This window comes from Eretmochelys imbricata, chromosome 8 (assembly GCF_965152235.1).
Source record: "Eretmochelys imbricata isolate rEreImb1 chromosome 8, rEreImb1.hap1, whole genome shotgun sequence".
In the NCBI taxonomy this organism is placed as follows: domain Eukaryota; kingdom Metazoa; phylum Chordata; order Testudines; family Cheloniidae; genus Eretmochelys; species Eretmochelys imbricata.
This window is the reverse complement of record NC_135579.1, coordinates 47,119,361-47,141,645: the sequence shown is the minus strand read 5'-3', so window position 1 is coordinate 47,141,645 and position 22,285 is coordinate 47,119,361. Positions and strand designations below refer to the sequence as shown.

General features: G+C 43.1%; 1 protein-coding gene across 3 annotated transcripts in view; it reads right to left on the bottom strand.

Annotated features, from left to right (window-relative positions):
* The window catches only part of SCYL3 (SCY1 like pseudokinase 3), a 31,455-nt gene extending 10,183 nt beyond the window's left edge, over positions 1-21,272 (bottom strand). The window contains exons 1-9 of one of the 3 annotated variants that reach the window (XM_077824168.1): positions 21,126-21,272; positions 14,492-14,779; positions 13,813-13,998; positions 12,871-12,984; positions 11,742-11,798; positions 9,916-10,018; positions 3,814-3,925; positions 2,371-2,448; positions 505-644 (exon numbers count right to left, since the gene is read on the bottom strand). In XM_077824168.1, coding sequence (XP_077680294.1) covers positions 505-644; positions 2,371-2,448; positions 3,814-3,925; positions 9,916-10,018; positions 11,742-11,798; positions 12,871-12,984; positions 13,813-13,998; positions 14,492-14,656 — 955 coding nt within the window. In that variant the 5' untranslated portion in view covers positions 14,657-14,779; positions 21,126-21,272. Of the gene's footprint in view, positions 1-504; positions 645-2,370; positions 2,449-3,813; positions 3,926-9,915; positions 10,019-11,741; positions 11,799-12,870; positions 12,985-13,812; positions 13,999-14,491; positions 14,780-15,023; positions 15,702-21,125 lie in introns of those variants that run through there. The other 2 variants (XM_077824169.1, XM_077824170.1) reach the window with 2 other exon arrangements.
* Between the last annotated feature and the right edge of the window lie 1,013 nt (positions 21,273-22,285).

The following is a 22,285-nucleotide window of genomic DNA, read 5'->3' as shown; positions in this document are numbered from 1 at the left end:
CTACTGAGGGAGAGAGACAGAGCACTTCAGCAGGGGAAAGGAGGGAGAGTGAATGCCTCCTGGGGAGAAAGAGGTTGCCCCATGCCAGCAAGGTGGCAGAGTAACCTGCTGCCTTCCCACAGCTCAAGCTAGGGGGCAGCCTTGTTATCTGTAAGAATGCTAAGAGGGGAGGAGGAGGAGGTATACACAGCTACTGCTCTAAGAATGCCCATAGTCCTGGTGAGAGCCATTTATAGCAGCATGGAAGAAGGCCAGACAATTGCTAAAATCCCCTTTTCAGCAACTACAGGAGGCATGTGACAAAGGAACAATGGAAAGTTTGATGGACAGGGGTACTCCCATTATTCTGTATCTGGAATGACAGAATCTTTGGTACTTTACCTTACAGTACTTGCTTGGCTTAAACAAGCACCACTATTAAAACCTCTGTTCAAATTAACTAACCCCTCTGATTTCACTCCAAATGAGGCAATGTTTGCTCTGAAGAGAGAATAGTCAAGTCACCTTTCTTTGGACCTAGTAGATGTGGAAGGAAACTCTTGACAGCTACCGGCTCAGCAAACACAAGCTGATTGAGTAAGAGAGGCACCAGCCGGGAAGCTATCAGCTTCTCTGACAAACAGGCCACTCTATCCATCAGGAATCTGTTTTGAGAGAAAGAAGAGTTAGTATGAGGGTAACTTTTTGGTTTCTTTTAAATTTGATTATGACTTGGTTTCAGAATGAGTTTCCATTAAATATCCCTTTCCCCTCCCTTTGTCCTCCCTCCCTCTTTAGACTGTGGGCTCTTTGGGGTAGGGATTATCTCACAGTGACTATACAGTGCCTACAACAATGGAGCCCTGATCCTGACTGGGGAACACAGGCCCAACTTCAAAACAGATAATAAATAATAAAGAAAAATGATACCTCCTGTGAAACCTCACAGCCAGGCTACTGGCTGGCAAGGATTACACCAGACAGAGCCAGCCAGCCAGCCAAGCAAGCCCCAATCAAATTCTGTAGCCAGACTATGAATATTTCCATCTTTTATAAAACTATCCATCACCACAGTGTGTCTCTGTATTTCAGAGCAAGGAGCATGAACTATCACAGTGTTAAAGCCCTAGAGTTAAAATGCACTTACATCCCATCCCCCATACACATTACAAGAGTCGCCCTTCTGCCACTCGGTAACAGACAAGCATGTTTAGTCAACAGGACAGTGCCTGAACAAGACCGCTTCCCATGCAAGGACAGACATCAACTCAGGAAGACCTTCCCTTAATCTAAGGCAAAAAGTATTTTAGGAGTGATCTGTACAGGATTGTTTTTAAATGGTTCTTTACCATGTATAAAGAGGGCCTGAAAGCAGCTGGATTTTGGAAAATTCCAGCCAACAGTGTTCAGCTGTTTCCCAAGAGAGAGGCCAGGGAAAAATACATTTTACCATAATAAAAAAATTCTGACAGTCTTATCTTTGAGAAGTTCTAGTGGTGCCAAAAGTCTTAGTTATGGGAGGAGGGTCTTGGATTCAGTTCATCAAATGAGCAGCATTACAATGAACAAACCCATAATACCACACCCCTTCTTCCCCCGCCATCACACGCGATGGCACCATGACGCTACAGCATAGTAATATCCTGAAAGTGACACCATGCCTGATAAAGAAGTAAGGGGAAATGGGTAGTTGTGCCATGTAGACCAAGTGGGATCTAAATAAAAAACCTTCTAAATTAGTCATGCTTCTCCTTGTCTGTACTGAACAAACTAAACTAAATTTCCCTTTGTGGCTAGTGGATAATATACAACCTGGTTTGTCTTCACAGCCTACTACCCAAGGGAAAGCTTTGTCCTTGGTTTTGCCTAAGTTTCCATAGAGAATCCAATCAGATGTCTAAAATACGCCTGGGATTTTAGACAATCACATCCACCACAGTCCAAATTTTCTAGCTTGTTCCCAGGGAACAACGGGACCAATTATCTCTGCAATGAAAATACTTGCTGCTCACTTAGTTTACCCAGGGTTTTTACTTTTCTTGGCGTGACAACCACAGTGATCAGCTGCACATAGAAAATTGCGTAGATACCATTTCCAAGAAAAATTAGCTGTTCGGAATCAAACCACAAAGCAAAGTTGGTGGCAGGTATATCCTATTCCAAGCTAACAATGGATCTTCTTGGAGTTTGTATAAGATTACATTAAAATCAGAACACGCTGCTGATGTTCTGTGTAAGAGACTGAGATCCACAGATAGAGGAAGTATCATCCCAGCTATAAACCTTTTAAAGTCTTGCTGAGATCCCATTTTGAACATGACAAAGTCATCCTCCCCCTCCCGCAGTAAATGTTCTCCACAAAGGTTAAAGCTCTTAAAACTTTTCACTTACTTGAAAAATTCAGTTTTTTCCTCCTCAGTCTTTAAGGTTAAACTTTTCAGAAAGTTCACAACTTCTAGAAAATCATTCCTGACCACAAAAAGAAAGAAGGCTAAACATCAGGAACTTGAGATTCAAGAAATCCACATCCTGCATTAATTAGGCACATGGAGGAAGAAAGGGGAGTATCAAGTCACATGACATTGGACTGGGAACATCAGAATGACAGTTCGGTCTTCTTGCATTCTTCATTGCATCTGTGTGCTTCAGCCCCCATTGCAACCACTTCTAGCAGGGGGATTCAGTTTCCATGGCCTATTCCATTCTTAGCCTCTCTTGAGGCTATCAAGGAGGCCGGTGAAAGCAATTATGTGATTTGGACATCTGTCCATTAGAAGCTGGACTGAAACCAAGAGTAATTTTCTCAGTCTGCTGGTCTACAACTGGAATTGAACGATGCAGCTATATACAGTATGAACTGGGCAATAGTATAGATAAGTTTATGGAGGAGATGGTATGATGGGATAAAGATCCATTAATTGCCAAAATCATGTTAACTATTCATGGTAAATAGGCCCAATGGCCAGTGATGGGATGTTAGATCAGGTAGGATCTGAGTTACTACAGAGAATTCTTTCCTGGGTATCTGGCTGGTGAATCTTGCCCACATGCTCAGGGTTCAGCTGATTGCCATATTTCGGGTCAGGAAGGAATTTTCCTCCAGAGCAGATTGGAAGGGGCTCTGGGGGTTTTTCACCTTCCTCTGTAGCATGGGGCACAGGTCACTTGCTGGAGGATTCTCTGCACCTTGAAGTCTTTAAACCACGATTTGAGGACTTCAATAGCTCAGACATAGGTGAGAGGGTTTATTGCAGGAGTGGGTGGGTGAGATTCTGTGGCCTGCATTGTGCAGGAGGTCAGACTAGATGATCATAATGGTCCCTTCTGACCTAAATATCTATGAGTCTATTTGCAATCTCCTGCGCATGCTACCCAAATTATGGTAAGAAAAGGAAATTTCCACAACAGGCCAACAACACTACCCCAGGGCAGCAACATATTTAGGTGATGGCAACTGTAGGTCTGTAGAGACTGGAATTAAAGGTGGATCTAAGATAGAGGTACCTCTAACAGCCTTGTCTTCCATGCCATCCATCTGCACCTAACATGAAGTAGGGGAGATAACATTTCCGATGCATGGAAGTGTCACACTTTCAGCCATCCTGCTGAAAATTCAACAGCCTGCTATGAGGGTTATGAGGACTTCTGAACTTAAGGAGTCTCCTTGTCAAAGATCCCACATGACAACATGCCTGTGGAACTTGGTAATTATGTTTGCACTTCATGCATCAAACAACCACCAACAACCTTTCAAAACGAAATGAGTGACGTCAACAACACAGAAGTGAAGAACAGGGAGCTATATCCAAACAGACGAAACATTCATTCCCTCACCTGAAGAACTCGTGAGACAGTAAGCTGGATAGTGGTGGACGACACTTTGGATCTGGATTCAGCAGCGTACAGTGCAAGGTCTGTTGAAAACTGGAGAGAATATCCGCTGAAACTGAAGCCAGTGCGACCATTAGATTTCTTTCCCAGCACCACATCCAGACTATACTCAGAGACTGCCCCTCCCTCTGCTGCAAACTTACTATTATTTAAGTGCTGATGAGTAGCAAAATAGTCCTGAGCCACTGCTATTGCTTAGTAGTTGTCATAAGCCTCTACCTTTTTTTAGAAAGGCCATTTTCCATCAACCTCCTCCCTACCTGAGCCATCTAGCCACCGAGTGCTGATGAGTTTAGGGAGTAAGCATGGACAATACAATGTATAAAAAGCCAGTTCTAAAAGGAACACTTTCTCCTAAGCTTTGTCCTCTTAACCAGAGAATGTTCTTTTGAGCAGCTTCCTTTCGCCTCACCCATCACATTCCCACTGCAGCAACTACAAACATCCTATTAGAGAAGACAGGCAGGACATCAACTAAGAGCTCTATTTGGTGTCTTTACAATTAAAGTCACACACTGGGAATAGACAGACTTCCATGTGAAGAGATAATAAAAATGGATTCTTCAGGAAACAGATGAAAGGTGACATGATAGAGGTATATAAAATAGGGAGTGTTACAGAGAAGTGAAGTCATGATCTTGTGTTGTAAAAGCATAAATAGGAAAAAAGGCACAATGGTCCAGTGGCTCGAGGACTGTCCAGGGAACCAGAAGACTTGGGTTGTATCCTTGGGTCTGTCACTGACTCCTCCCTGGGAGCCTGGGTCAAGTCACTGCAGCTTTCTCTGCCTTGGTTTCTCCATCTATATACTGGGAATAAAGATATTCACTCCCTTTCTAGAGAGCTTTGAGAGCTACAGATAAGCAATACATAAGAGCTTATTGTTAAGAACAAGGGCGCTCACAGCGACAAAAGGCAGCAAATTTAACACTAAAGAATAATTTCTCTCACCCCTACTGTGCATAAATAATTACTATTGAGGCAAAGAGTTTAATATGATTCAGGATTATCTGACATCCATGGCTACAGTAGCTAGGATAAAAATGAAGGGATATCAAACTTTATTCTTCAAGCTAGGTAAGTGGTGGAGGGTTTTGGTTTTGTGGAACATTGGTCCACCTTCTATGGAAAGAAGGGACTGAGTAGCTCAGATGGCGTCCACCTCAGTAGAAGGGGGACCAATCTCCTTGGAGACAGGCTGGCTGGAGTACTCAGGGTTAAGCTAATAGCAAAAGGGGAGGGGAAAAAAAGACTATATAAGCACATAGCACAAAATCAAGATGTTGAGAACAAAATTAATCAAGAAACCAAAGGACATGAAGAGAAGAAATTCTTGAATTGCCTATACACTGTTGCTAGGAGCCTGAGTAACAAACCAGATGAACTGGAATTACTCATTTATGAGCATAAATTCAATCTAATTGGTATTACTAAAACCGGGTGGGATGATTTACATGATTGGAATGTTAAAATCAAAGGTTGTAACACATTTAGGAAGGACTGAGTGGGCAAAAGGGAAAGGGGCATGGCACTCTATGTCAAAAATGGCATTACCTGTTTCCAAGTCATTGATAACTCAGCAGAAAATGATATTGAATGCTTATGGATCAATGTCCTAACAGATAAAGCACAAGATAAAGCTACAGACCATCAAATCACACTAGGGAACTGGACCTCCTCCATACACACCTGTCTATAATTCATAGGAAAGAAACCTGGGTGATTGGAGAGAGGGGGTGGGACAGGACGTCAATCTGAGTGACATGCTGGAGGTCTCATGCTTTCAGGACTAAAACAACTTTGGGAAATCCTTGGGATTTCTAAACATTGTCATCTATAATTTTCTAACTCAAAAAGTGTTGCTGCCAACATTGGGGAATTCTATATTGGACTTAGTCCTAACTATGAAAAGGAACTAATCACAGAAGTTAATGGTAGCTAGCTTAGATACAAGTGATCATGACTTGCTCAGATTTAGAATATGCAAGAAGAATATCCAGACCAGTAATACTTGGTGCTTTAAAAGGACCAACTGCAAAAAGCTGAAAACAATTATGAGCCAAATCAGGTGGGAGGAAGAATTTACCAGAAAACTGTGAATGATAATTGGGAATCGTTTAAGGACACCTTATTAAGTGCCCAAAAAGCCAAAATGCCACAGTTGAGGAAGAAGTCCCATGCTAGTTAAAAATCAAACTTGGTTTAGAGTGGAAGCGAAGGCAACTGTAAAAAAAAAAATAAAAAAAATTGATATACAACAAATGGAAGAAAGGGGAAGTTGATAGAAATGAATATAAATCAGAAGTTAGGAATTGTAGAAAACTGATAAGAGAAGCCAAGGGACACAAGGAAAAATCCATGCCCACTACAGTTAAGGACAATAAGACGGTTTTCTAAATATATTGGGAATAGGTCTGTCAAGTGATAAAAAAAAAATGGCAATTAATCGCACTGTTAAACAATAGAATACCATTTATTTAAATATTTTTGATGTTTTCTACATTTTCAAATATATTGATTTCAATTATAACACAATACAAAGTGTATAGTGCTGACTTTATATTTTTGATTACAAATATTTGCACTGTAAAAACAAAAAATAGTATTTTTCAATTCACCTAATACAAGTATTGTAGTGTAATCTCTATCATGGAAGCTGAACTTACAAATGTAGAATTATGTACAAAAAAAACTGCATTCAAAAATAAAACAAAGTCCACTCAGTCCTATTTCTTGTTCAGCCAATCGCTCAGACAAACAAGTTTGTTTACATTTACAGGCGATAATGCTGCCCACTTCTTGTTCACAATATCACCTGAAAGTGAGAACAGGTATTTTCATGGCACTGTTGTAGCCAGTATTGAAAGATATTTACATGTCAGATGTGCTAAAGATTCATATGTCCCTTCATGCTTCAACCACCATTGCAGAGGACGTGTCCATGCTGATGACATGTTCTTCTTGATAATCTAAAGCAGTGCAGACCGACGCATATTCATTTTCATCATCGTCAGATGCCACCAGCAGAAGGTTGATTTTCTTTTTTGGTGGTTCGGGTTCTGTGGTTTCCACATCGGAATGTTGCTCTTTTAAGACTTCTGAAAGCATGCTCCACACCTCGTCCCTCTCAGATTTTGGAAGGCACTTCAGATTCTTAAACCTTGGGTTGAGTGCTGTACCTATTTTTAGAAATCTCACATTGGTGCCTTCTTTGCATTTTGTCAAATGTGCAGCAAAAGTGTTCTTAAAATGAAGATGTGCTGGGTCACCATCTGCGACTACTATAACATGAAATATATGGCAGAATGCGGGTAAAATAGAGCTGGAGACATACAATTCTCCCCCCCAAGGAGTTCAGTTGCAAATTTAATTAACGCTTTTTTTTTAAAAAACAAAAAACAACCACCACCAGCATGGAAGCACATCCTCTGGAATGGTGGCCAAAGCATGAAGGGGCATACAAATGTTTAGCATCTGGCACGTAAATACCTTTCAATGCCGGCTACAAAAGTTCCATGCGAACGCCTGTTCTCACTTTCTGGTGATATTGTAAATAAGAAGTGAGCAGCATTATCTCTCATAAATGTAAACAACCTTGTTTGTTTAAGCGATTGGCTGAACGAGAAGTAGCATTGTGTGGACTTATAGACTCTAAACCTTTGCATTGTTTTGGTTTTGAGTGCAGTTATGTAACAAAAAAAATTTACATTTGTAAGTTACACTTTCAGGATAAAAATATTGCACTACAGTACTTGTATGAGGTGAATGGACAAATACGGTTTCTTTTGTTTATCATTTTTACAGTGCAAATATTTGTAATAAAAAATAATATAAATTGAGCCCTGTACACTTTGTATTCTGTGTTGTAACTGAAATCAGTATATTTGAAAATGTAGAAAAACATCCAAAATATTTAATAAATTTCAATTGGTATTCTATTTAACAATACCATTAAAACTGCAATTAATTTTTTTTCAGTTAATTGCATTCATTAGCTGCAATTAATCGACAGCCCTAATTAGGAACAAAAAAATCTTTGACCATGGTATTGGTCCATTACTAGATGGAAATGGTAGAATTATCAGTAATAATGCAGAAAAGGCAGAGGTGTTCAGTAAGTATTTCTGTTCTATATTTGAGGAAAAACAGATGATACAGTCTCATCATACAGTGATAACACACTTTCTATTCCACTGATATTCCTGGAGGATGCTGAACAAAAGCTACTAAAGTTAGACATTTTTAAATCAGCAGGTCCAGATTACTTGCAGCCAAGAGTTTTAAAAATAGCTGACTGAGCAGCTTGCTGGACCATTAACATTGCTTTTCAATAAGTCTTGGAGCACCGGGGAAGTTACAGCACACTGGAAGAAAGCTAAGGTTGTGCCAATTTTTAAAAAGGATAAACAGGATGACCTAGGTAACTATAGGCCTTTCAATCTGACGCCCATCCAGGGCAAGATAACAGAGCAGCTGATACGGGACTTGATTAATAAAGATCTAAAAGAAGGAAATGTAATCAGTGCAAATCAATATGGGTTTATGGAAAATAAATTCTGTCAAACAAATTGGATATCTTTTTTTGACGAAATTACAAGCCCCGTTGGTAAAGGTAATAGTGTTAATGTAATCTATTTAGACTTCTGTAAGGGGTTTGACTTGGTAACACATGACATTTTGATTAAGAAACTAAAATTTTATAAAATTAACATGGCATACATTACATGGATTAAAACTGGCTAACTGTAAACGGGGGCGGCAGCAAAGGGGGCAATTGCCCAGGGGCTCGGGCGGTTTCAAAGGGCCCAAGGGTCCCCGGCCACTGCAGCAGCCGGGCAGGCAAGTAGAATTGCCCGGCTGGGCTGCAGGGCAGGGCTCCTAGGCACGTGCAGGGTGGTACCAGCGGTGGCGAAAGCCGCCGGCGGCAGCTCACTGCACTGGACACCAGCCAGTGCAGCCGGCAGCAGCTTGCTGGACACCAGCCAGCGCAGGTAGAGCACTTCCCAAATGTCAGGTGGACCGCATCTGTGCAGGCTGCACTGTATTGCCCTGGGGCCTGGAATTGCTATCGGCAGACCTCTTTGTAGTGATTGAGCTCTTGGAGTCTAGCAAAGAGAAGTTTAACAGGTGACCTGATCACAGTCTATAAAGTAGCCCTTTGTGGAACAACTATATAATGATGGGCTCTTCAATCTAGGAGAGAAAGATAGAACATGATCCAATTAATAGAAGTTGAAGCTAGACAAATTCAGATTCGAAATAAGATGCACATATTTAACTGACAATAATTAGCAACTGGAACAATTCATAAGGGTTGTGGTGGATTCTCCATCACTGATTATTTTAAAATCAAAATGGGACGTTCTTCTAAAAAATATGCTCTAGGAATTAATTTTTGGGAAGTTTTATGCCTTGTATTATACAGGAGGTCGGACTAGATGATCACCATGGTCCCTTCTAGCCTTAGAATCTATACGTCATTTCTACCTTCTAATTGCAGGGAAGGATCAATCTTAATAGTAATTTGTATTTACATAGTTCCTTTGACTGAGCATCACAAAGTGATTTACAAAAGATAAAGCCATCATCATGCACAGGGGAAGTGAGATTTTGGAATCAGACATAGCATCCCAACAGCCAAACCAGGATGCCAGCTACTGGACAATCCTCCCTAACACCACTGTACCCTAGTTTCCATTAAAAACAAATTCCTATCCCAGTCACTGACGCCTGGATTGGACTCCCAGTCACTATGCAAGCTATACAGAAAAAGCAACCACCACGAAGTCTCCTGTCCTGTGAAGGACAGCATGGAACAGGGAACGCTCTTATGGGAAAGTCTCTCATTTCTGAACTATGTGGAGAGTGAAATGGACAATCACTTCTCTGCAATACAAGTTTTGTCATGCTTCTTCTGAGACACTCTTTCCTATTGGAAAATGAATACTTTGGACCATGCATACAAGGAACAAGCTACATGGGAAAATGTGGTGTGGGAGGTAGTGAAATAAAGTCATTTTATTCCTGGTCTTTGAGGACTCTCACCCTGATCATTTAAGAATGTCAGTAGATTTTCAACCATTGTTCCAAATGAATAGGCATCCCGGGCATGTCCGTGGCTCTCAGGAAGAATTTTGAAATCTGCAGACTGAAAAAATAATCATCATAAAGCAGGAGCGTACTATACAGTCTCCATGAGTCTCTACTCTCCTTACACCCTCTGATTCTTTGTATAGTACCATTACTCCACTCAGTGCATTACAAGTGGAATATTATGTGAAACTCAAAAGCTTCTAGAGCCTTAAAGAATTTACAGCCTAGACACACAAACAAGAACACCACCGTTAAACAGTGCCCTATGAGTTCATCCAGCAACTGTAAGCCAGAAGCTTTCTGCATTTCTATGGAAACCAATGTTAACTAGGAAGAGAACTCACTCTTTTCTAGTCTGTAAGCAGTCTGCATTACACTACAGACATGACAGCTGGTTAATAAGGGAAACATGTGGACATTAAATGCAACAGTGCCACAAAACTATGTAGCTTTGAAAGATCAACTACTTCTCACAGCAAATGTTAGCTGAATGAGGCTTTAGGTTCTTTATAGTTTAAAGATGAGCATATTGCTTGCACCAAGTTTTACAAAATGAAATTAGTGAGTTTTAAAATACAAAGGTTCAAGATGATGATGACTTTTTTTCTGAGTGCAGCTTACTAGCTTCTTAAATTTTGACTTTCTGCATAGCACAAAAATTGGCTTCAGTTTCAGAACTGGCATTCTTAGAATAATTGTGACCGGATTACTCTTGGGAGTATTACATTCACATAATCACAACCTTCAAATGGCCATGAGTGGCGTTCGATAATCAATCTCTATACATGCCCAGCAACCTTTTAAATAATTGAACTGGCCTGGTCTTCTGGCCAATTTCATCTTATAAAATTCAGTGCAAAAAAATTTGCTCAGCTTTAGAATCCTTAAAAATACCAGAGTCTTATTTGGCCAGTGTTGGTTCTGGAAGATTATTGGCCAGTCTTTTTATGGCTATTTGGTCCTCTGGCAATTTAACAGAAACAGTAAATAATATAGCAGGCCATTTACTTTAAGACTTCCTAAGGGAAACAGAACCAGTACCTAGCAAGAGTACAGAATGCTTTTTTGAAAAAGGAAAATTATGCCTAACTTGGGGTCTTCCTTGGAGATATGAACTGGTTCCGGAGCTATAAAATAAAGACATGTTCTATCACATTCTGTGTAGATTCATCCCGATAAAGAAGAGTTGGGGGGGTGGGAGGGGGGAAGAAGCATCAAAACAAAAAACTCTCCGGCAGATCTCTGCGCATTTGTTCATCCTACAACCACCCTCCTCTGTAACGGCAAAGCTCATCGACTGTGGATATTTATTGCTGGGGAAAGTGTTTTGTATTTATTTATCAAGAGACAGATAGAAGCAAATATTGTCATTTCACAATTTTAAAAATTAATTATGTAAATGTATATGAAAAATGGCAAGTGTAGCTGTTTGGGTGGAAACATTTTGGGCACAGTTGTAAATATTAAGGCTGGTACACAAACGTGAAAAAATATTCGCTGTTAGGGCTGTTGCTCTGTCATTAACTTATTCCGTTGAGTCATCTCCCCCTTTCACAATATACAAGTTATGGACAGTACAACACAATTCTGAAGTTATCTAGATGGTCATATCCCTCCACATCTAAGCATGCTCTATTTTATATAAATCTAAAGAAATACATCTTTCATATATATATAAGGCAGAAACTGCTTTCTGTGCTTCAATATAGAAGACACAAAATCCTGCAGCAAAACCAGATTAACTTCTGATGAACCTGGAGTACAGCAATGCTACTCACCATCTCTTCAGGAGGGATGGCTGCCTGGTCCCGCACTGACTTGATAGCATGCAGGAACTAGAAAGAGGAAAGAAAAACTTTGTGTTCAATGTTTTAGGCTAATCATTTATCACTTGGTGAGTTGGCGCCAAGCAGCAGTGGATGAAACCCAGCCTCCCCGCCCCCGCCCCTTCTTCTCCCTCTCCATGGCCAGTCAAGACTGGCCGAACATACAACAGTGGGTTTCCCCTTTCCACATTCAGTATAGGATATGCCTCACTACCTTACCAACCTGGAGGGATAGCTCTGGGGTCTAAGTATCAAGGGTAAAACACTGAGATGCCTTGCAGTTGCTGAATCTTACTAGAGTCAATTCTGCCTTCACTCTTAAAACCACATCCCTACATGCTGTACCTGGACCTCTGGATCTTTAATAATGGTGGGATTTTACTCCAATGCCCTTGGTCAAAATTTTACCTCTTGTAATGTTGTGCATCACGCAAGGTACCAATTGCCTGGCCAGCTGTCCCTCTCCAGCAGGTGGTAAAATGGTTAGTGATGCTATGTGGGTACAGTTTATGAAGAATGTGGGGATCCTTTGGAATGAAAGCCAGAATGTATCTGAGTAGTGCCTCACTGCAGCACTGACTCTGCACAGGATACAGCTGAGTTCAAGACAGACATTTTCCTGCCAACATCACTAATGTCCAGTGGAAATGCCAGCAGGGAGAACCAAAGTGCACTTTAAATGAGTGAGGATGTTAACCTGTTTTAATCTGGATCCAGCTTTTTTGCTTCAGGGAAAGAAAGCAAACTCTTTTACTAACCAGTAGCAGCAATAGTAAAGAGGACAGACCTCAAGCTTGTTCCCACCCTCCCTCTCCCCAACCCTAGCACCTCCTTGCAGCCACTTCTGGTCCCCTCAAATGACTAGCTGACTTACCCACACATGGTCATTTATGGTAACTGTGTCCTTAGAGCAAGCATTCAGGCCACAGATCTGGGAAGCAGGCTGATACGCTTTTAATATTAATTCTCAATTTAAGCAATTGGATGCACTTTAAATTTGAGCAAAGCTTTCTAATGATGGAGCCTCAACAAGCTAGAAACCCTTGTTCCAAGCATTGCAAGTGGGTTGTTTGGCTTTTACCTCTGGGGTGGCTTCATTAAGGTTGCAGACTGTTTCCATTCCTCCTAGTTTCCAGTGCCCATCCTCACTTACAAATACAGATGATAAACAGATGTTGTTATGCGTTAGGTTTCCCTAAAATATAAAACAAACAATAGACCTGGGGATCGATGAAGGCATTAAATCCTTGTTAGCACTAATTAGGTGCACTGATGATCTCAGAAAAAGCTGCTGAAAAGTACACAGATCAGCATTTATACTGCAAGTTCCGTAATGGTTTTTGTAGGCCATACAGCACCTTTCACAAGGACTGAGGCTTTAAAGGAGGCCAAGTTTAACTATCACAGTCCTTTTACTCTAAGTGCAAGTTACAAGAGGCCCTCCATATCTGAGCACAAAGACTTAAAGTTACACTGGCTTCAGATCTGGGATTTGCTAATTCAATCCTGAACACATGCCTAAGAAGCACTGCTAGACCCAGGGACAAAGTCTGATATCTCATGTACCACCAGGGTGATAAACAAATATGTTATGCTGAGAATCCATTTCCAGCAGCATTTGTTCATAGCTCTGACAAGTCGTGCAATCTCAGGCCATAAAGTCATGACATTCTCATAATTATCTTCCCTGTTCTGGCTCTTCAGATACATTTTGTCATCATTCATTGTCTCAAAAACAGCTAATGAGAATTCTTTGTACCGCCTAAAAGCAGTCTGGAACACCAGCTGCCAGATGGTATAAAGTATTATTTCCTATCAGTTTGAGATAGCTGCTAATGCCATGTCACAAGTGAAGTGAAATAAAAAGCATGCAGGGAACAAGAAACGTGAGATTTTAAGGTCCAGTACCTCACAATCATCCATGTAAACCCACTGATAAAGCCTTCCCTCTCCTCACATAATCCTGTTCCTGCTGGGAGCCCAAACCCTTACACATTCACACCTGTTCCTCTTGGGCACTTACCCTGTCATGAAGGAAGATGAGAGCCAGCAATAAGTCATAGATCCCTGCACAGATCTCATCAGAGGACAGCATCTCCAGCGCCATCTCCAAAGGCTTTACACGCTCTGTAACCAGGTGAATCCCATCTGTTTCCACGGTACAAGAGAGGAAACGCAAAAGGCATGGGTGGCGCAAGGTTTTCAGGTGCTTCAGAAACGACAAGGAGGAAACAAGTCGGTATATATCCCACATCCTTTATAGGCACGGGGTTTAGTGGGGATTCATCACTTTGGCATGTCCTCACATGCAAGTGGTTAACCACACAACCTTAATGCCCTTTTAAGTGAATTTTCTGGAGGGAATTATAAATTCCAATCCCACTCCCTACCAAAATACCCAGCACCACACACTGCTCTTATTTTGATCACACTGTAGAATGTTTCTTGTCATATAAAAATCTTATAAAAAAATAAAACAAAACTTGTATTTGGGAGCTGTGAGTGTCCCTGTAATTAAGGAGATCTGCTAGAAGCAGGGATCATTACCCTTCAAACATATTATGAATTAACCTGTTTCTTCCTCCTCCCTGCCATGGGGCTTTGAGACATTCATTTACAGGAACTGATAACTTCACATTGGTACTAGAAAAGGCAGAGAGAATTAGAAAGAAGCCTGTTATTCATAAGGCCATGTTCTCTACCTTGGCAGCTTTATTAACTGTGTCTTCATTCTCTGTTTTATACACAAAGACCGAGGCAAGCTTGCCATCTTGCAATGCAGCTGGGTAAATTGTGAGTCCAGTTGGTAAGGTATACGGTGGCTCTTCCAGTGTGCAGCTCTTTAAAGCACTGTTCTCCGAGCCCATCACTTGCAGAATTAGGCCGTTGTGGAAACGCTCTTGGTGTCAAACAGGCCTTAGGGTGAACAGAGGTTTTTCAGACAATTTAATTCCAACAGGCACCGTCCAATTTATTCTTCAGAACATTTTCTGAAAAGTGTGAAACAAAACATCAAAAAAACCCTCATCTTGTTGATGTGCTTGAGTCAACAGTTCTCTCTCTGGAGTTTCAGGAGATAAAAAACTAAAACTCAGTCATTTATTTTGTAAAGGTAATTAAGGGCTTGGACAGTTCTAGAGATAAGAGACTTTAGCTGTGGAACAGGTAAAGCACAAACAACTCAGTGAAAGCTATACCACAAGACACTGCTAATATGACCACGTCTACACTTACCAAGGATTGACGCTGCTGTGATTGATGCAGTGGGGGTCGATTTAGCAGTCTAGCGAAGACCTGCTAAATTAACTGCAGAACGCTCTCTGGTCAACTCTGATACTCCACCAGAATGAGAAGATTAAGGGAAGTCGACGGGAGAGAGTCTCCCTTCCACGCAGCGCAGTATAGACACCACAGTAAGTCAACCTAAGCTATGTCAACTCCAGCTACGTTATTCACTGATGTAAAAAAAACCCCAAAAACACAAATAATGAATCTCGAGGTGAGGGGCTCCTCTTTCCATCACCAAATCCCCTGACCCAACTATCTCCCTAGATCTAAATATTTCATTAGGTAAAGCTACAAAGAAAATTAAATATAATTAGAAAGGTCTGCTATACCACCCTGCCGGTGCAGTACCAACAAATGAAGGAGTTTCTTAATCTCTTGGGTGTTGCCTTATATACTTGGTATATGAAGCAAAATTCACCTCCACTGCTGCTCAGCTGTAGCAGGTGCAGCATCACTGAAATGTTGACAGAACAGCGGTCGCAGGAGACACCAGCACTGAAGGATTGATTGGACACAACTTTAAGTTTCTACCACCACCACCCCAATTCGCCTCTTTTTGTATGTGTAGCTTGCTCTGACACGCCTTAGAACTGAATGTATTTTCCTCCTGACTGCCTTCTCTCCATCTGGCAAATGTTGGCAGACAGGTAAACCTAACCCCCCTACCCTGTGGCGCCCCCTCCCCCCCACCGTATTTATAGTGGAGATTAAGTTAACATTTTTTGTTTTACTTCCTTGCTTGTGAACCAGCTCCAGAAGAGAACAGTGGAACATACGCAATATTCTTCTGGGGGCAGAATCCCTTTTAAAAGCATTGGTAGGTTAGGCCTGTGCTCTGTAATCAGTGTGGTGCTGGCAGGCTACCTCAGACTATGAACAAACCTTTCTCCATGATATACCCAAAACTTTGGTGTCTCTTAAATGATCAAAAACTAAAATATGTAGAAATGCAGGCTAAGGGAGGGGAAGTCATGTCTCATCTTTGAGGGCATCTGCTCAGCACTGTGGGGATCAGAAAGGATATCCTGACCCACCGCACGTATAGTATTTTGCACAGCTGGATGATTTCATTATGGTAATTTTCACCTTCCTCTGAAGCATGAGGCACAGACTACTGCTGAAAGCAACATAACACACTTCTTGACCTCTTGGTCTGATTTTTATAAGGCAAAGCTTCCATTCTGGCTTCTCTCTAGTTTTTTCTCCCTTTCCAGGGGTCATTAGTCTGGATATGTTTTGGGAGACTTTTTTCTGTTATAGATTCTTGGTTTTCTTTTCACTTATTGCTTCAATTAAAAATTAGTTATCTAAAGGGTTGCCTTGAAAAATATGGCACATTACAGTTTAAATAGTTCATATTAAATGGATAAATTCTTATTAATTATGTAATAAACCAGTTGTGCAATCCATATAGCCAGTGTGAACTTTGGGAATGAACAAACTTTTTTTTTAAACAAATGTAGCTAAGTATGAAAGTGTGTCATCTGCAGCTACAAGCCCAGCAGGGGGCATCCACAATAGTGGGGTATTGATTTTATACAAGTCTTACATAAACACTATCTCATCTTTTTATGCTTGGACAGCAATGGAGAGATGGCTGTTCTATAATTAACAGATAGTTAGAATCCTGCATATGCTTCCCGGTGGGATGTATCTATTTTAATAAAGGTCAGATGTGGGGACTGAACTGTTTGTATCTCTTTGAAAACTGGAATATAGTACAGCTCCTTATCTGCCTTCTCTGACACACAACCCACTGGCTTGTACCAACTAAATGGGTGCAGGATGGCATGAAGGATATGGACTAAAAGGCCACTTTATATCCAAAAAGTGACCAAATTTCAGACCATGCTTATATCTGACATTAAAGAGAGAGTGAAACACTTTCTACAGAAACAGAGAAATTCACTTTCAAACAGGAAAGTACTTCTTTTAATGGGGAACCCAAGTTATTTAGGACACTTTTTTGTTACCTTCAGCAGATGGCTGTTAGTGTGTATGTGCACATGCACAGGAGAGCGTGGGGACTGAGTCCATAGAATTTGAGAATGGTGCCTATAGAAAAGCTCCTCAAATACCTAAACAGTCCTCAGTTAAACCACCTCACTGTCTAAAAGATCTCTTGCACACATTTCATTGGTCCAGACTTGTAGGTTTAATCCTGAGAAATTATGTTTTTACCTAAATTTGACATTTGAACATTAACATGTAACAAGCTGTGGTCATCTTGAATTGTGTTGGAATGTTTCATGTAACCCTCTATTGGGGGCTGGGGAAAGGACAGATTTCTATTACCTAACCACAAATAATTTGAGCACACTGTCTTAATTGTCATCAGAGCTGCCAGTCTCAATATTAGCTTCAACTTGGGAGTGATATGTCCCTCCCTGGATCACCTGAAACATAAATATATCACTTGGCATCCAGATTGACAATGGCCCTGTTACTTAGGGATCTGATAGCTCAGCAAGACTGCTACCATGTCAAATCATTAGGGAGCGCTTATCAAAAATTGTTGATTTGTTTGAAACAGTTTATTCAATCTGATAATGACTTGATTTTATTACCCTGACTGATTTTATATTAACCCACTTTGTTCTAATTGAATTTGCTTATATCTACTTTATTTTATGTTTTTGCTTAAGTAGTTGGGCTTAGATTTTTTAAAGGTATTTAGTCATTGCTCCATTCAGCATTTCAACACCTAACTGACCTAGGAGCCTAAGTCTCATTTTCAAAAGTAACTTTAGGATACTAAGAGATTTAGTGCCTAAGTGCTTACGACATGTTTGAAAGTGAGACTTAGGCTCCTAAATCAGTTAGGCATTAACACATTAAGGGGGCAAAAATATCTAGGCCTTAGTTAATAAAATAGATACAACTGGAAATCTGTGTGGTTTGGATTTTTTTTATCCTCACAGACATCAAGATTCTGGATTGGAGGGATTCCAGGGTAAATACAAGAGGCATCTCTGTGGCCCAGCTAGTGGCGGTCCACACAACTGCTCTATAGTCCTCTCATAACTGGTGCCTGAACAAAAACACTTACCTTTTGAAGGACAGTTGACTTACATAGTGATTATTTCTTTCAATAAGCAATGTTGGTTCCAGAACCACTTTGGAGGTGGTGGATACCAGCTGATTAACTGAAAGGCTGACCAATTCCCACAAAAAGTCTCCTCACACGGCACAGATTTAAAATACCCTGTGTAATTCATGTGCTGCTTTGCCATTTCAAATTCATGCTGATAATACCCCACACTTCAACACAAAAGAGGCAGATAAACACATTTTTTTCCTCCAGGACTGTCAAAGGAGCATCTTTTAGAAGACTACAGAAATTTCTTGTTGCTTGATCCTTCATCAGTAAAAACCTGCAACTAGCCAGCTATGTGTTCATCCCTTAGCTGCAAAGCAGGAACCACTTTGAGTACCTTTGACTTTCTATCTTTGTGGTAGAAGGGGATTTCCCAGTGACTCCAGCTTCTTGAAATTCTTGCTTTTGGACAGATCTCATTTTATGACATGTTACTCCAGCCAATTGTCTCCTGGCAGCTGACACAATAGGCTGCATGTACTTCATGTCACTGCCACCAGAGTCAGGAGAGTTCTTCTCTCACCTGACTAAACACCAAGCTCACTTCATGGACTCGGACAAAAATGCTTGGCATGGAGTTTTAGGAAAAAAGTCATGTGTAAACATCACCTCCCTTCAGCCAAACAAAAAGCACTTTTGGGACTCTAAGCATAGTAGGGGCTGAATGAGTGGAAAAAACAGGATATTTCATATCTTGGTTTCACCGATCAGTTTACCATAGAAAGAGACGACCATCTTCAACAAACCAATTCAAACAAGAAATAGTGGCAAAGAACTTCTCACCTTTCATGCCAGGAATTCCAAATATATAATTGCCCATGGAACATTCAGTATCTTTATCTTGGGGTGCAAGAGAAACAGTAGCTACCCAACCTTTTTCTGGTGAAGGTCCCCATCCCCTTTTGATGGACTGGGTGCCCATTCACAACGCGTTACCCATATCACATCCTGGCACAACAACCACCTCTCCATTTTCCTCTGCCCATTCACTTGCCTTCCCCCCCCACCCCCTTCCATTTTCTAGCTCTCTATTCCCTGCTTGCTTTCCCCCCTTTCCCTTTTCACCAGAAGGCTGTATAATCCTTGGGATTGAGGGTTGATTTGTAGATCCATGGAGGTGGGCATCATGCCCTCTTGTGGGGGAGTCAAGTAAAGAGTAGGCTGCTGGCTGAGTCTGTAGACCTGTACATATGAACCACCACAATCAAAGATGCATTCAGTGCTGCCCTGGGAGCAGATGAGTAAGGAGTCATGCAATTTTATCTCCACTCATCCAACATTATGCAGCTTTCCACTCATCCTGTCCTCCACCCTGCAACCTCTTAAACTAGTCTGATGCCCTGCCCAGGCTAGTGCAGTGTTTCCCAACAGCAACCATCCCAGTGCCACCTTTCGGTGTAGTGCACAGATTGCATTTCTAAACTTATCACTCACTGCATGGGTCAAACTGCCATCCCGCAGTTTGCACACACAGCTCATGAACAACCCTACAACCAAATATAGTACGTGAACAATGGAAAATGGCATCTTTTGGCAAGAAAGCAGATTTCCATTTCAGCCTTCCTTGAGGACAGCTGAAACTTTGGAGGCTGGGGATTGGAAAAGATATGTTTTAAAGTTATGAAAGGTACTTTGATAGCATCTGGTCTGCCCATTACCCAGTTTCAAACTACAAATCATTTATTGATGAGTCACCCATAACAATTCCAGGGTGTCGGGTGAATATATACGGGGGAAGTACTGTTCCCTGGACTGGATTTTTGGTACCAGGGGATCAAATATCTGTGCTGCTGAGTTATAAATAACTTTAGTCATCTAAGGGCCTAGTGAAGTCAAGGGGAGTTGTATCACAGCCCAAGCATGTTTGTCCCCAGAAAGCATAAAACTCCCATAGGGTGACTGAACTGCCATGTCATATTTGCACTAGAACAAACACCCATTGAAATCCCGACAAGAAATAAACATCCATTGAGACCCCATGACAAAGCTCCTCAGACCCAGCAGGTGCCCTTAGGAAGGAGCTCAGTGCACCTGGCTCCCGTGATCTTGCCCCGTGATCCGGTGCCATCACAGGGACACGGGACGGTATCCCACCCTGTGCCCCAAAGTCACCTGATAGACTCATGGGCCCTAGCAGGCAGCCACTGGGATAGCCTAGGGAGAGATTACTGACCTCTGGGGGCAGCCAGCCAGTGAGCTGCCAGGCAGAACCCAAGCCCTGAGCTAAGAAAGGATCTACCTCCTATCACACATCCCCTACCTCTCCCACCAATAACCCGTCTCCCCCACCTTACCCCTGCCCCCATTACCCCCGCCTGCCCCACAGATAACCCCTGCCTCTCCCCCATTACCCCCACCTGTCCCACAGATAACCCCTGCCTCTCCCCCACCTTAACCCTCCTTAACCCTGCCCCCATTACCCCCTGCCTGCCCCATCGATAACCCCCGCCTTTCCCCCATTACCCCCTCCCTGCCCCACCCATAACCTCTGCCTCTCCCCCATTACTCCTATTACCTATTACTCCATTACCTTATCCCTCCTTAACCCTGCCCCCATTACCCCCGCCTGCCCCACCGATAACACCCACCTCTCCCCCATTACTCCTCCTTAACCCTGCCCCCATTACCCCCTCCCTGCTCCACCCATAACCTCTGTCTCTCCCCCCACCTTACCCCTCCTTAACTCTGCCCCCATTACCCCCGCCTGCCCCACCGATAAGCCCCGCCTCTCCCCCTACATTACCACTCCCCATTACCCTCTGCCTGCCTCATCACTAACCCCCCCCCACTCACCCACTCCCTAACCCTGCCCCCAATTACCGCCTCCCTGCCCCACTGATAACCCACCACCCTCCCCTAAATTACCCCTCCCCCCACACTGCCCCCTCCAATGACCCCCCTCCCCAGCCCCATTTGCCCCGTGGCTGGAGGGGGCGAGGAGCCCCCCTCACCTGCCTTGCCCGCTCCGCTGTGGGAGGGGTCTGGGCTCGAGTCTCCACGCCGGCCGCAGCCCCGCCGACAGCCTCTGCCTCTTCCCACAGCGTCGCGGCCCGCCTCTCCGGCTTCCGGCCCCACGCCGCACCATAGAGTCGCTCCGCCGGCAGCAAGAACGCCTCCCGGACAGGCAGCACGGCAGCGGCCATCTTGGGCTAGGATAGGGCGGGGGAGGTAGAGGGTGAGGTTGAGGCTGCGGGCGGAAGGGCGGAGCCCTGCCAGCGCCTGAGGCGGCCATTTTGGATAGGGGCAGAGAGACTGGGGGTTGTACGGCCGGCTCCAGGCTTGCACCTAGCTGTAGGTCGAGGGGCCGTGGGCCACCTTCCTGAGTGACATAGGCAGCCCCACTCCCCCGACCTCAACATCCCCTTGGGGGTCGCAATGGTTTCCGTGCGGGGAGACCACAGTGCCTGCTGCCCAGGAGCTGGAGGGGGCAGCAATGCCCTGCACCTCCCCCCGGGTCACCAGGAGGGCTTGGCTCCAGCTGCAGTGTGGCTTCAAAGGCGGTGCCCCCAGAGCTGCCCCTGCCCAGGGTCCTGGGGCGCAGCTGAGCCCCCCGGCACCAGCCACTCACAGCGGAGCTGAAACAGCGCCGTCGCTTTAGTGCCCAGTGACCCCAGGGCGGGGATGGGGCCCACACTCTGCAGGGGCGGGCAGGCCTGATGAGAGAAATTGGTACATCATGTTCGCTGGGCCCCACCGCCTCCCATTTCACTCCATTTACACATACATTAATGGGGGAATTGACCTGGTGGCCCCAGGATGAGAGTCCCCTCTTGTCAGCCTTGGGTGAAGGAGAGCAGTTTGCTGGTCCAACAACAGCTGTCATGGCAACCAATTTGTTTGACATCACGATCAGGACGTGAATTTTGCATCCATTGTTCTGCCTCTGGGGCAGCCTCACACAAGCAAACGGTGTCACCTGAATTCTCATAGAAGAGCAGCCTGCAGGCAAAGCAGAAAACGCTTGGCCTGTAGCATTGCTGTGCCGTTTTGAGTCAGGTTTTGTCGAAGTCCGTCTAAAATCTGTCTGGCCTAGGCTTTCACATTCCCTTTGAGATTTAACGTTGCTGTCTAACATCTTCCATTTCCAGGTTTTATAAGGGACATTCCATAG